The sequence below is a fragment of the Protomyctophum bolini genome, assembly GCF_963924005.1.
Source record: "Protomyctophum bolini genome assembly, chromosome: 20".
Lineage (NCBI taxonomy): Eukaryota > Metazoa > Chordata > Actinopteri > Myctophiformes > Myctophidae > Protomyctophum > Protomyctophum bolini.
The window spans coordinates 30,874,129-30,887,838 of NC_137881.1; the positions used below are offsets into that span (position 1 = coordinate 30,874,129).

A 13,710-nucleotide genomic window follows, 5' to 3' on the forward strand; every position below is an offset into this window, starting at 1 on the left:
TACATTTCCAGGTAGGTGTCAACATTTCAGCCAATCAGGAGAAAGTAGCCATTAATCAAGCTTAATTTCTTATAGTGTCATGTCATCACTTACAATTCCACTTGTTTAATCTGTATTCTGTAAAAACAGCCAACGTGACGATGGCGTCACGTTGTCCTGTTTAACTTTCAACGTGATCTATCCATGCCGATCGGGGGTTTACGTTTACAACGGTGCCGGCGGAAGTGTCATCCTTTGGGTCCAGTAGAGGAAAAGCCAAAGGACGACAGGGGTATACTTTTATATGCTTGCGGCGAGGACCGCCGTTTTGCGTGCCTTTGCGCTGGATCGGGGTCCGTTCCAAGGTGACGGATGGCGCAAGGCGAGAAATTGATCTCACCCTCCGTTGCTCAGCGCTTCCTGCGTCGATTATACGTTCGACTCTGTAAAGCACTTTACTGAACAAACACTCTATAAGCAATAAGTACTATCTCACCACATAGAGCTAAAATCACTCACCCTATAATATTGATAATATTAGATGGTTGGCTCAGTTGGCTGGATATAGACATGAGTGGACATAATAATAAACAAGTGCATATTAATACCCCCATATCTCCGCTATACCCCATATGGCCTTTACCCATGCGAGAAAGACAGCGTTGTTTGCCATACGGTCCCCAAGCCACAGCCAGCTTGAGTCGGACGGCAGCTCAAAAGCCTCTCCGTGAGACTGCGATGTCTGTTGGTTCTTGCCTTCTTTGGAGCACTATCTTGGACAATGAACTAAACCTAATGACCTATATACTTTTAAAGGAGACCGAGAAACGAACCAGCAGATAATGCAGCAGCAGGAGAAGTTTTGCAGATGTTTTTTTTTGTTGTTGTTGCTGTTGCGGCCTATAGCTTTAGCGTTGACAACAGAGATGCTCACATGACCTACCTGATAGATTATTGCTTCTGGCTTGTCGAACTGTAAGGGTAGATAGATGGATAGATACCTTTTATTATCCCGCAGGGGAAATTCAGTCGCCCAGAGAGGCGACACAGCATTTACGCTTACAGAGTTACAGGTAAAGAGTAAAGGAAAAGAAAGCAAAACAAGAATCACTCAACGACACAGAGCAACAGTATACAGACTAGGTCGTCCTCGATAGCACACTCTCATTCCACACCCACATCAACAACACCATCCGGTCTGCCTACTTCCACCTCAGAAACATCAACCGCCTCCGCCCCTCACTCGCTCCCCACAGTGCCGCAATCCTGGTTCATGCTCTCGTCACCTCCCGCCTGGATTACTGTAATTCCCTTCTTTTTGGTCTCCCCCACAAACTTCTCCATGAACTCCAACTGGTCCAGAACGCTGCAGCACGTATCATCACCAGAACCCCTGTCATCAGTCACATCACATCTGGTTTTACACCAACTCCACTGGCTTCCCATCAAATCCCGCATTGAATATAAGATCCTTCTCCATACTTTCAAGGCCATCCATAACCTCACCCCCCCCTTATCTGTCTGACCTTAATGTCCACATCGACATTCCCACCCGGTCTCTTCGGTCTGCCTCCTCCGTCAAACTGAAAGTCCTTCCAGCCCGTCTGTCCACCATGGGGTCAAGAGCTTTCAGCCGCTCTGCCCCTCACCTCTGGAACTCCCTCCCCCCTGACATCAAAAACATGGACTCTATCACCATATTCCAAACTCACCTCAAAACCCACCTGTTTAGGCAGGCTTATGACTCTGCGTGACCATGTGTCTTCTGCTGCAAGCTGTGTTTTGTTCAGCTTTTAACTGTTTTTGTACTGTTTTTTTTAACCTGTACGGCGACCTTGAGTGCCCTGAAAGGCGCCTTATAAATAAAATGTATTATTATTATTATTATTAAAACCTCGACAATGGTCCTGCACTATGCTGGAAAAACAACAGTGTCTCGCCGCGTCCCGTCACGTGCTTCACAGGAAAAGCAACAACACAGGTTACAGTGTCTTGCAGCGTCTCACCGTATATCACCATAATTAAGACGGGGAAAAAAGTGTCTTATTAGGATCTGCCACTAAACCAACTCGGTGGCCTAGTGGTTAAAGAGTCCGCCCTGAAACTGGGAGGGTCATATCCCAGCACCCAATGCCTCCCTGCATGCTTGGCACTCAGCATCAAGGGTTGGATCGGGGGTGGGGTTAGATCGACTACAAGTGATTCCCGAGCGCGGCACGGCTGTGGCTCCTCAATCTGAGGTCAAATGCGGGGAACAAATCTCTCATACAGCAACGTATACAGTATGTGCACAAATAGTACTTTAAACTTTCACTTTTAATCAGTGCCTCATATCTCACCGTATATCCCGTCATATAAAAGGAGACCTATACGACTTTTGGGAATGAGACAGTATAACACAGACACTGAAACACGTACAGGGGCTGCTGAGTAGCGGGGAAAAAAGTACTCACATTTTGTACTTAAGTACAAAAGTATCAAGTAACTGTCCGGAATTCAAAATGTATTTGAGTAAACGTACACATGTATTGGCATCAAAATGTACTTAATGTACCAAAAGTAGAACGTACACATTATGCAGAATGTCCCATTTTCAAATGTATATTAAAAATATTTTGAAATCGCCAATTTTCAAATGGCTAAAACGTGTATACTATAGGGCTGATAATAGTAAGATATAGTAAGATAATCAAAATCTAAGTTTTCAAATAAATGTAGTGGAGTAAAGTACTGGAAATTGAAAGTACAAATACCTCAAAATTGTACTTAAGTAAATGCACTTAGTTACTTTCCGCCACTGCTTAGAACATAGTGGACCTTGCAGGACAGGGGAAAACCAACCAACCAACCAGCCACACACTCACTGCGCGGGCCAGCAATCACCGTACAGTCTATGGTAGTGGGTTCTCAAATGTTTTCATGTCAAGGACCCTCAAAATGGCCGTACCAGTATGGAAAAGACACGCCCGGCACCCCCCTATAAAGAGAAGAGTTTTTACAGCATTAGCAGTAATTCTCAACCATTTTATTTATTATTATTATTTTATGGGGAACCCCAATTTATATTGTGAGTGGAAATCACTGTCAATTTAACCCTGCAGAGTGTACAAATGGAACCAAAATGATGTTCCATTTTGTACACTCTCTGAGTTACATATCCATAAAGGGTGCATTGCTCTGTAAGCCAGGTGTAGCTAATAATAATCAGCTTAATGGTATACACCTCAGTAATGGCTCCGCTCTGTTGATTTGTCTATAACTAAGTGGCCTTTACTCGAATGGACAGTGGATTAAAATGCACTGTCCGATTTATACACACACACACACACACACACACACACACACGCGCACGCACGCACGCGCAAAAAACCAATTGTACAACAACACAATCTGTTTAGCCAGCTCCTTTTTAGAACTGAATCCCTAATGAGCCAAACTGAAACATTTGCAAGGCCATACAACAAAACCGTCAACAGTCTTTCGTCTTCTTGAACTCTTTTTTTCCACTGCATATTTCACATTATGTACTGTAGATATTCTATATAAAATAAATATCAGCGTCAATGTACTAGTAATAGACTAATTTTCCACATAGATAATATTTCAGTTTTTTGTCCAAGTAATACCTTACACTACTCGTTAGAGGGTCAAATAGTAATATTACAGTAATATATTGAAAGTAACTTGTTACTGACCCAGCATATAATATGTGTTGTTGCTGTCCTGTGTCAAAAACACACATCCTACTTACCCCCACCCCCCCACCCCCTATGGAGCTCCATACTCCACACTGTCATAGGTCACGGCCATATTTGTAACACATGTTTATTTATACGAGAGAGGGGGACGGCCGTGGGGGTGCAAAGGGAGGGAGGGAACAAAGCAAGAAAGCTGCTCGGCTATATAAGGACTTGGTGTGGGTGAAGTGTACAAAGATAAGTATTATGTGTGTTTTTGACAAGGGCTTGAAAGTCGCACAGCAGCAACAACAACCAAATGTGGACGGTTCTTACTTCTTGTCCATATTTGGAGTCACGTATACATCCTGGCAAGGTAACTAAATGGGTGCAGTAGTCATTGGTTAGACCAGTCATTAGTCCTATACAACTACAACCTATCTCAAACCCTCACCCTAAACCTAACCTCCCACGGGGGGCAGCACACCTAAACCTAACCTTAACCCATGTCTAACCAACCAATGGCTAGTCTAAACTAAGTATGCAGCCCAACTAAATAACCCAAACCTCTACCAAAGTGGTCACAGTATACTTGGAGTAAATTAACTTGGTTACTTTTTCATCACTGGTAGCCTATAGGATGCACGAGGGGAGAAAAATAAAAAGAGGCGGGTCCTGCTGCGTATAGCTATTAGACAACGGGACGAGGGAGGAAGGGGACAGACATGCCCACGACAAGAAGGAACCGTGGGGGCTTGACGGATGGAAGAAGGCAACTGATATACTTGTGTCAAGAAGAGTGACCCACCGGGAGTCTCGAGACATCCATCAAGTCTCCTCTCAGGCCACGATCGCTTTTGGTTACAAGTTCCAACTCCACTTGGGCGTGAACTTTCTGTCTGTCTCTCTCTCTCTCTCTCTCTCAGGAGTCGTCGCTATATGTTGGATGGCGAAGAGAGATAGCCCTGAATGACCATAACAGGTCTGTATAACCCAGAGTAACTGAGAGTATACATTTGGACCCTTATTATACGGGTCCATTCGGTATAGTCGTCGACGGAACATTTTCCGTCGTAGTTTGTATAGTCGAGGAGATCAACACTGGTCTGATATCATCTTCATGAGCATCCCCCCCCCCCCCCGCCACCCACTCCCTCACTCCTCCAGTCTGCGTGAGGTGAGCCAAGACAGAGGTCACAGCGCTTTGCTAGCGATATCATGGCTTCCCCCCCTGTGCCAATGCCCAGTCACCGTGAGCTTCGGCATGCAGGTGACGCCAGAGACGACGTGGCACCGTGCCACGCACGACGAGGTGTCACTCGGGAGACCTTCCGCTTGGCTTTAATAGCAAACGGATCGACCGCGGGGGGGCAAGGGAGAGAGGGGCCGGGGGGGGGGGATGCAACACCGGCACACACACACACACACACACACACACACGGGACAGGAGTCACATTTCTTGTAACATACCACCGCCAAGTAAAAGGGAAGCCATACCACCGCTTCTGTTTTTATTGCCTATATAATGCATACAGCTAGCGGCTATCGGAAACCCCGGTTTACATTTGAAACCGCTTTGTGTCTGGACTCTGGAACTGCATACTTTGACGTCATGCAAGTGGATCGAGGAAAATCTACAAATCTACAAGCTCACGCAATGTCCTGTTGCTTACATTTAGGCCTTTAGGCGTCGTTGGAATTCAATCCCCAAGTAACCAACACAGATCTTTGTCAGAATGGAACGCCTGGTTGGAATAACGTGTTCCTTCCACGCGCTACGTCCAACCAGGAAAACTCCCCCCTGTCAGGTGTAAAGGAGCAACTTGGACACTCAAGCATGAAGGAAGCATGAGTTCAAGTCCGTTGCTCTCCCCAGGTTGGCGGAGGGTGTGTAGAGCCCAGGATCACAGTAGATGATTGACACAGGGGTGAAAAATAGGTTACAAAATCGTGGGATAAAAAATATATATATATAAAAAAAGAATGGAACGCCTCAGTATTATGTTGGCACAGTATAGGCATCACTGTTCTGCACGAGGGGGGCAAAATGTGGAGTACGCCATTAGCTCTCTCTTGTTATGTGAAAGCACAGCGATACGTGCGATGATAATGTCCAATATTCTATTTCAGCCGAGCGTGTAAGAGAGGGGTGACATCATTTGGGTCGTTTTGGGGAGCCAAGTGAGTTCTGAACAAAAAGGCACTCTAAATTGACCCAGTCCCACCAGACTGTGTTCGTCCAATTTTACAATTTATAGTAAGCATTCAGCAGATGCTCTTACACAGAGTGCTCGATCCCCAGTAAATGGCACGAAACCCCATGTAGTCCACAAACGACGAGAGTAAATGGCAGTGGTGGAAGAGGTATACAGTACTTCACACTATGTACTTAAGTAAAAGTACACCAATACTATATAATGTAGAAATATGTCACAAATAAGTCTGGTATTCAAAATTGACTTGAGTAAAAGTACAAAAGTATTGGTAACAAAAAGTGCTTAAGTATAAGTACCCATCGCATTTCACAGGTTTTCTAATCGTCCTTTGGAAAATAGCCGAATTGTACATGTGCCAGGTGTTTAATCATGTATGTTCTATTGTTTTGTAATAATAATCCAAATCTAATAGATAACTAACCAGAGTTTTCAAATAGAGGAGTAAAAACATTTGCCTCTGAGATGCAATGGGGTAGAAGTAAAAGTTTATATTTTTTAGTATAAAAATTGGTACACTACAGTACATCATGTACTTCCCTCCACCACTGGCAAATGGCATGAACCCATGTCAAACAAACGGCATAGTAAATGTCCGGGTGCAGTACTTAGTTTAGACAGTACTTAGTTTAGACTAGTCATTTGGTTAGACCAGTCATTAGTCCTATAACTACAACCTATCTCAAACCCTCACCCTAACCCTAACCTCCCACGGGGGGCAGGCAGCACACCTAAACCTAACCTTAACCAATGACTAGTCGAAACTAAGTATGCACCCCAAATGTTCACATAACTGCTAACGTAAAAATCCAGAGACTCAGCCACGCACTGTCTTTCTGTGACATTTATACATTTTGGTGAATGCAAAGTAGTTTGAGGCGGCATCCTGCTGTTAACCCATTTTGATCGGGAACCCATTGTGGTGTCAGCATCATGTTATGCTTTAGCTATTGAAAAACAGCAGATCTACAAGCTCATAGCGCGCCACCGAGTGGCGCGCTACGAGCTTGTAGGTCTGCTATTTTTTTGAAAAAATCGAAGACACTTTTAGAATCTGATCTCAGGTCAGAATGGGTTAATAATTAAACTGTCAGGATGTAATAGACATTTTTTTAATCTGATCTCAGGTCAGAATGGGTTAATTAATGGCTTCAGTCGATGCGTCACGGATCTGTGTGAATCACATTCTGATGTGAGTCACGGCTCCATATTCCATAACCATCCCTACTATATAGAACACGCACGCGCACAAAAACACACAATACATCTACTGTGTGTGTTCACAGATTCGGTTATTATTTCTCATGCTGCGTTCACACGGGCATGCAGATGCAAAGACACGTACAGTTTACCAGCGACATGAAGATGCAAAGATGCATCCAACGTTTGTATAGCTGCTACAACGCTTACAACAAGTTGAGCTGGTTTTCAACTTCAACTACAAAGATACAAATCTATACAAATACGGCGTGTAGCGCTTTGCATCTTTGTATCTGCCACAGTGTGAACACAGCCTTAGTGACGCCGTCGTGTCGAGAGCGGAGGCGCGCCGTCTAAAGTGGACTTGAGCCGCGAGATATTTAGTCGGGGGCAGAATGGTAACTCTCATATCCCCTCTATAGTCAACATGTGCCGTCCCATTTTGGGAGTGAGAATGTAGCTATTACCCTAGCATAAGGGCACACGGGGGGAGAATAACTAACACACAGAACGGCACCTTAATTTCGCCAACCCCACCTATAGGGTATGGGTGCTGATGACGCCGAGGACAGTAGACTCCCCCCCCAGTGCCCACAGCGTCCCTGGCGGGAATCAAACCCAGCTGTGAGGTGACAAGCTATAGCGCTACCGACTGCGCCACACCGTGCCCCCTCGCCTTGCAAGTTTAAACGCCAGCAGTGCAGCAATCATTCCACGTCTTCCAAGATGTTTTTTTTGTCGTGAACTGTACTGTGAACTGTGTACTTTTATTACGTAGTGATGCATGTCCTAGTGTTTCCTGTTGTGCATAGTTCCTCATTCCCAGTTACACACCTGTCTCCATTCTCTCATTAGCCCTGCTCTCATTGCCTGATGACACTCACCTGTGTTCACTTCACTAATCATCAGCCTGTATAGTCTTTAAATACTGGACTCATTCTGCTCACACTGTGAGCAAGTTTGTTGCTACTGTATGTTGTATGTTTTCCTCCTCGCCTCCTGATGTAAGCCTGTTTAGTGTTCTTTTGTGTAACAAATACTGGACTTAATTGACCTGCCTGCCTGCATTGTTCCGTTTTCCTCACCTGACAGTCACACACCGTGACAGTTTCTGTCTCGGGACCTGAGCAAAACGGGCATCACCCCACCCCACCCCACCACCCCTCCCCCCCCCCCATTCCCGCATTAAGCTAGACGGTAAATTATTAATGTCTGGCTGTAAAACATCACAGCCTTCTGCGTGGAGCGTTGTTGCGTAACGCTGAACCGGGGTGGCCATGAAAGATTCAGATGAAAGCGTGCGCATATAAAACAAAAGCAAGCGCTATATACGCCCAGCTGCTGTCGGCTATAGAACAATGTCTGTAATTTGATGGAGTGTGTGTGTGTGTGTGTGTGTGTGTGTGTGTGTGGAGGAGCCGGAGGAGAAGAGGTTGGGGAGGGAGACGTGTTTGTTGTCTTGCACGTTAAATAGGAAAAGTTACTTTTCTAGATCTCAAAACATTTTTTGAGGACACCCCGGTTTGGTATGCATTTATGCATCTAGGCCAACGACCCCTGTAACTCTGACAGCGTATACGAATGGAACAAAATGGACCCGTTTAGGAGACTTTTAACCCATTCTGAACGGGAACCCATTTTGGTGCTAGCATCATGTTATGCTTTAGCTATTGAAAAATAGCAGATCTACAAGCTCATAGCGCGCCACCGAGTGGCGCGCTACGAGCTTGTAGGTCTGCTATTTTTGAAAAAATCGAAGAACGACTGACATTTTTAGAATCTGATCTCAGGTCAGAATGGGTTCATCAGACCAGTGTGTAGTCCAGTGGAAACCTTGTATGAATCTGATCTCAGGTCAGAATGGGCTCCTTGAAACCGCCTCAAGGAGCCCTGGGGGTCCCCCATGCACAGGACCCCACTTTGAGAACCACACATTACCAACGCAGAATCAGAATCCGTTTTTATCACAGGCTTACAGGTTTAAATCAGTGGGCGGAATTCTTTTTTTTACAATTTAGGCATTTAGCAGACGCTCTTAATCCAGAGCGACTAACCGTAAGCAAGAACAACACCTGGTAATACTTCAGATACATAGCCTAATAGTAGTCATCAAGAATGGTATGTAAGCTAAGGACCTAACAACCGTCTAACAGTGGAATATCTATATAATGAGACGTATATAGGGTGCTATGACTACATAAAATGCTAAATCATAAATGACAGAAATTATTTGCATGCACCTGTAAGGTTGTCGAGACTATAGGGCAAGTGCTACAGCGCTTATCGTTTGATTCGTTTCATTTTAATTGTTTTCAGGGAAGAAAGAAATGAAGGCAGTGAGTGCAGAGAGCGCGGCGGGACAGCAAGGAGGGGGAAAGAAACGGAAGAATAAACGTCATCGCAAAAGCATTTCAAGCTATAAGCACCAGGTACGTACTACTGTATGTAAATGAGGTCACACATACGGCACAAACTGTATAGCGGCCCAATGGCTTCCACATAAGAAGGTATAGTCCACATGTTAAGGCAAACACTTTCGCAAGGTAACGATCCACCTAATAGACCCACAGAAAACAACGTGGCGAAGCAGCGGAGCTCCTTCTATAGCGCTGTCTTCCCTCTTCATGCACGCCAGTTGATTTATAGATAACCCACTCACGCACGAGCGCGCACACACACACACACACACACACACACACACACACCTCCATCATCTCAGGGGATATTAACCCATTTAGACCTGAATTAAAAACATTCACTTAAGTTTGAAAGAATATATATATTCAAAGATTTGCGCCACATTTTTATGATTTTTCAAACCTATACAAGCTCTTAGCGCGCCACCGAGTGGCCCGCTATGAGCTCGTAGACCTGCTATTTTTCAACAGCTAAATTATTACATAATGTTTTAAAAGACCCAAAAGGGGTTATCCCGCACCAAAATGACTTAAAAGACTGAAATACCCAAATAGCATTTGGAACCTTTTGTTTCATTTTTTTTCTTTTCCTTCATTTCATCATGCTGGTCCTCGACGTCCCGCTGGTTGTCAGCATGCATGCGTTTTCCAATGTGAAGATGATGGAAGAAGATGGCCGCCATCTGTGAGTGACTCGCACGCCGACACCGAGCGGTAATGAGGTACTTCTGAAAGCTCTCACACTCTCTGAACCCCCCCCCCCCATGCAGCTCTGAATATATCGTCTGCTTATTATGTCGGGTCTGGTGGAAAACCTCATGCCGTATATGTCCAAAACTGTTGCTTTTTCAGGGTTGAAATTCAAAAGTATAGCGAGATTCTAGTTTGTCGCGTCTACTTACTTTTGATGCTTCTGTTCGACGCATGTAGGCTAGTGTCACGTGTGACATATAGGGCGAAAGAATATGGAAATGGGAGCTTTCTGCCTGACGATGACGATATGCTCATACAACTACATGTAGGCCTGAAATAACTAAAACTATGATGAAAAACATAGATGCCGACGACGGTCAACTATAGCTTGTCTTCCACTGACACACTAAATAAAAACTGAGCTATGATGACAAAAAACCATGACTGAAATACACTGGCAATTTCATCAACAAATACAAACTATAGCCGCAAATGTTTAGGGAGGGCCTAGTGGAGAAGAGACCCAGCAGAACTAAAAGAAAATGCTTGGCTGCGTGCTGTCTACTTCACGCTCCGCATTATGCCACCAAGGCATAGGCATAAACTCACTCGACTAAATCAATTGTAGATTTAGTCGACCGAAACTAGACTAAAAGTAAAACATTTCAGATGTTTGTTTTATTTCTACGTTTATTTGGGCATCATATTTATGAACACCACACATACAATGCCATCTAAATACACCAGAATTAGCACCCTGACTATTATACGTAGTCCCCCATAAAATATGACCAAGATTTATTCGAAAGACTTATGACTAATACTGAATCCCAGTTTGCTGTCAAAATGAACACTGTTTAAGTAAGTGACAATAGAGCAGCGACGTCCTGACACCTCTCGCTCGTCCCCTGGTTCCAAGGTAAGAGGGGGAATTGCACCACTCAGTTCACACGTGTGTGATTTTCTCTATGGAGAATAACATCCGGTCATCTTAAAATCGTCTCGTATAAGAATTGTGGTCCACAAATAAACAAGCCCTCTCTGCGATATTGTCGAGGGGGGGTGGGGTGTCTCTGTATCGTTTACGACAGTCAGTCGCTCATTTTTGATACAGCTTCTAGCGAAAATGTTAAGTAATTCGGCAGCAGTAACATCAGCGTTTTATCTCAGTCAGTTGATTCTTCATGTCTACATTATGGGGAGCGATATTGACGTCAGTCTCTATGGGTTCAATAGGCGTACACACCCGTATGTACGGGGCCTTTTGGAACCCACTCAAGGACACTTTGAGACCCACTGGTGTTTCCAGTGAGTCAACAACAGCACAACAGCAGCACCCTGACTCTGTTTGACCAGAATGGAACAGAGCCTTCATTAGTATCAGCGGTTTTAAGCCCTTGTGTAAGGGGAAGGGGCCCCAAGTTATTTCCAAAAATGGCGTGTGCATATATATAGCCCATTAAAACGTCTCCCCGAGTCTTTGATCACAATCAAACGTAATGGAACACTTTCGAAGAATGTCATGTTTCCCAGAGCTATACACTATGCCTCCCTCCAGCTGCTGCAAGGTATACACCTCTGGATGAAACAAGTCACTTTAAATATGCATGAGGCCCTTTTTTTGCTCCTCTGCATTTCCACGACATTCTTCTCCCATTAATAAATGATGCGAGCGTGCGTGCGTGTGTGTGCGCGCAAACAAGCAAAAAGAATGAGTCCCATGTCATCCATATATTATTTATATGTTCGCCGTGTGACAGCGCATTACGTTAGTGATGTAACCAAGCCGCCAGAACCGGGAGGGTTAATTGAAGCGTATCATTTAGTCATGCTGGCCGATCGTAGGTACTGCAGCGTATTCCAGCTGTGGCCAGACACGTGTCAGCCCTTGTTAAAGCTGCAGCACCGTGGGGACCGCTCTGGTCAGCCCCGTTGTTAAAGCTGCACCGTGGGGACCCTTCTGGTCAGCCCGTTGTTAAAGCTGCACCGTGGGGACCGCTCTGGTCAGCCGCTGTTAAAGCTGCACCGTGGGAACTATTAAAGTCAGCCCTTGTTAAAGCTGCACCGTGGGGACCCTTCTGGTCAGCCGCTGTTTAAGCTGCACCGTGGGGACTATTAAATTCAGCCCTTGTTAAAGCTACACCGTGGGGACTATTCTCGTCAGCTGTTGTCAAAGCTGCACCGTGGGGACTATTATAGCCAGCCCTTGTTAAAGCTGCACTTTGGGGACTATTAAAGTCAGCCCTTGTTAAAGCTGCACCGTGGGGACTATTCTCGTCAGCTGTTGTTTAAGCTGCACCGTGGGGACTATTATAGCCAGCCCTTGTTAAAGCTGCACTTTGGGGACTATTAAAGTCAGCCCTTGTTAAAGCTGCACCGTGGGGACTATTCTGGTCAGCCCTTGTTTAAGCTGCACCGTGGGGACTATTATAGCCAGCCCTTGTTAAAGCTGCACTTTGGGGACTATTAAAGTCAGCCCTTGTTAAAGCTGCACCGTGGGGACTATTCTCGTCAGCTGTTGTTTAAGCTGCACCGTGGGGACTATTATAGCCAGCCCTTGTTAAAGCTGCACTTTGGGGACTATTAAAGTCAGCCCTTGTTAAAGCTGCACCGTGGGGACTATTCTGGTCAGCCCTTGTTTAAGCTGCTGACATATTCCGTTCGCTTGGCATGGACACGGAAGCTTCTATACACCAGTCAACACTGCAGAAAAACCTTACTTCTAGATGAACTGTCTGGGTGGAGGACGATTTGTACTTTTATAGTTACATAGGAGTTATATAGGGGGACGTTTGAATTCCCCATTTCTGCTAAGCATCAAAGGTGTATGTGCTTGACCAATTTGATTTACAGTAGGACAAATGTACGCAAAAGTAACGGAAAACGGAAGCGGGGAGGAGGCGTCACATCCACTTACGCTCAGACCATATCCAGACCGTCCGACGGAAGCTCCCGAAACTGTGGGGAGGCAACAGTCTGCCTCACAAGACTGTAATAGGCCTAAAACTCGCGTTAAAGAGTTAAAACTGTGTACATTGCATGTTCATATGTCCTATTGCCACAGCATATATAATGTTGCAACTGAATGGCTGGAAAATGGAAATTATAAGAGTTTATATAATTATTATACACATAGTACACACAGTGCATGCATACAGTTTCCTTAATGATTACATCTGGTCTCAGTATTTATTTATGACGTATTTTCGCTATTATTATAAGGTTACTGCAGCGATCAATTTGTATTGGGGGTTCCTTCCCAGGCAAAAACGCTGAGAACCCCTGAACTAGTTTGCAGAGACGTGCTGCCCTGCTGGGTTGTATTTCATTTCATTCAACTTTGGGAGCATTTCAGGTTGCTTTTTTTTTCTTTCTTCCTCCTGTCTTGCAAAGAGAGAGGTTGTAATTTGTAGACGTTCCACATATTTGGCTCGCGTTTCAGAAAGACGGTCGATGTGCATCGTCAACTATAGATTGATTAGCATCGCAGCCATTTGGGTGCATCACGTTCACATTGATGAAGCACCCATA

General features: G+C 44.9%; 1 protein-coding gene across 3 annotated transcripts in view; it reads right to left on the minus strand.

The window, feature by feature from the left end:
- The window catches only part of casq1b (calsequestrin 1b), a 45,086-nt gene that overhangs the window by 10,709 nt on the left and 20,667 nt on the right, over nucleotides 1–13,710 (minus strand). For 2 of the 3 annotated variants that reach the window (XM_080792934.1, XM_080792933.1), the window contains exon 2: nucleotides 923–952. The exons of the other annotated variant lie outside the window; for it this stretch is intronic. In XM_080792934.1, coding sequence (XP_080649060.1) covers nucleotides 923–952 — 30 coding nt within the window. The remainder of the gene's footprint in view (nucleotides 1–922; nucleotides 953–13,710) is intronic. 3 annotated transcript variants of the gene reach the window in all.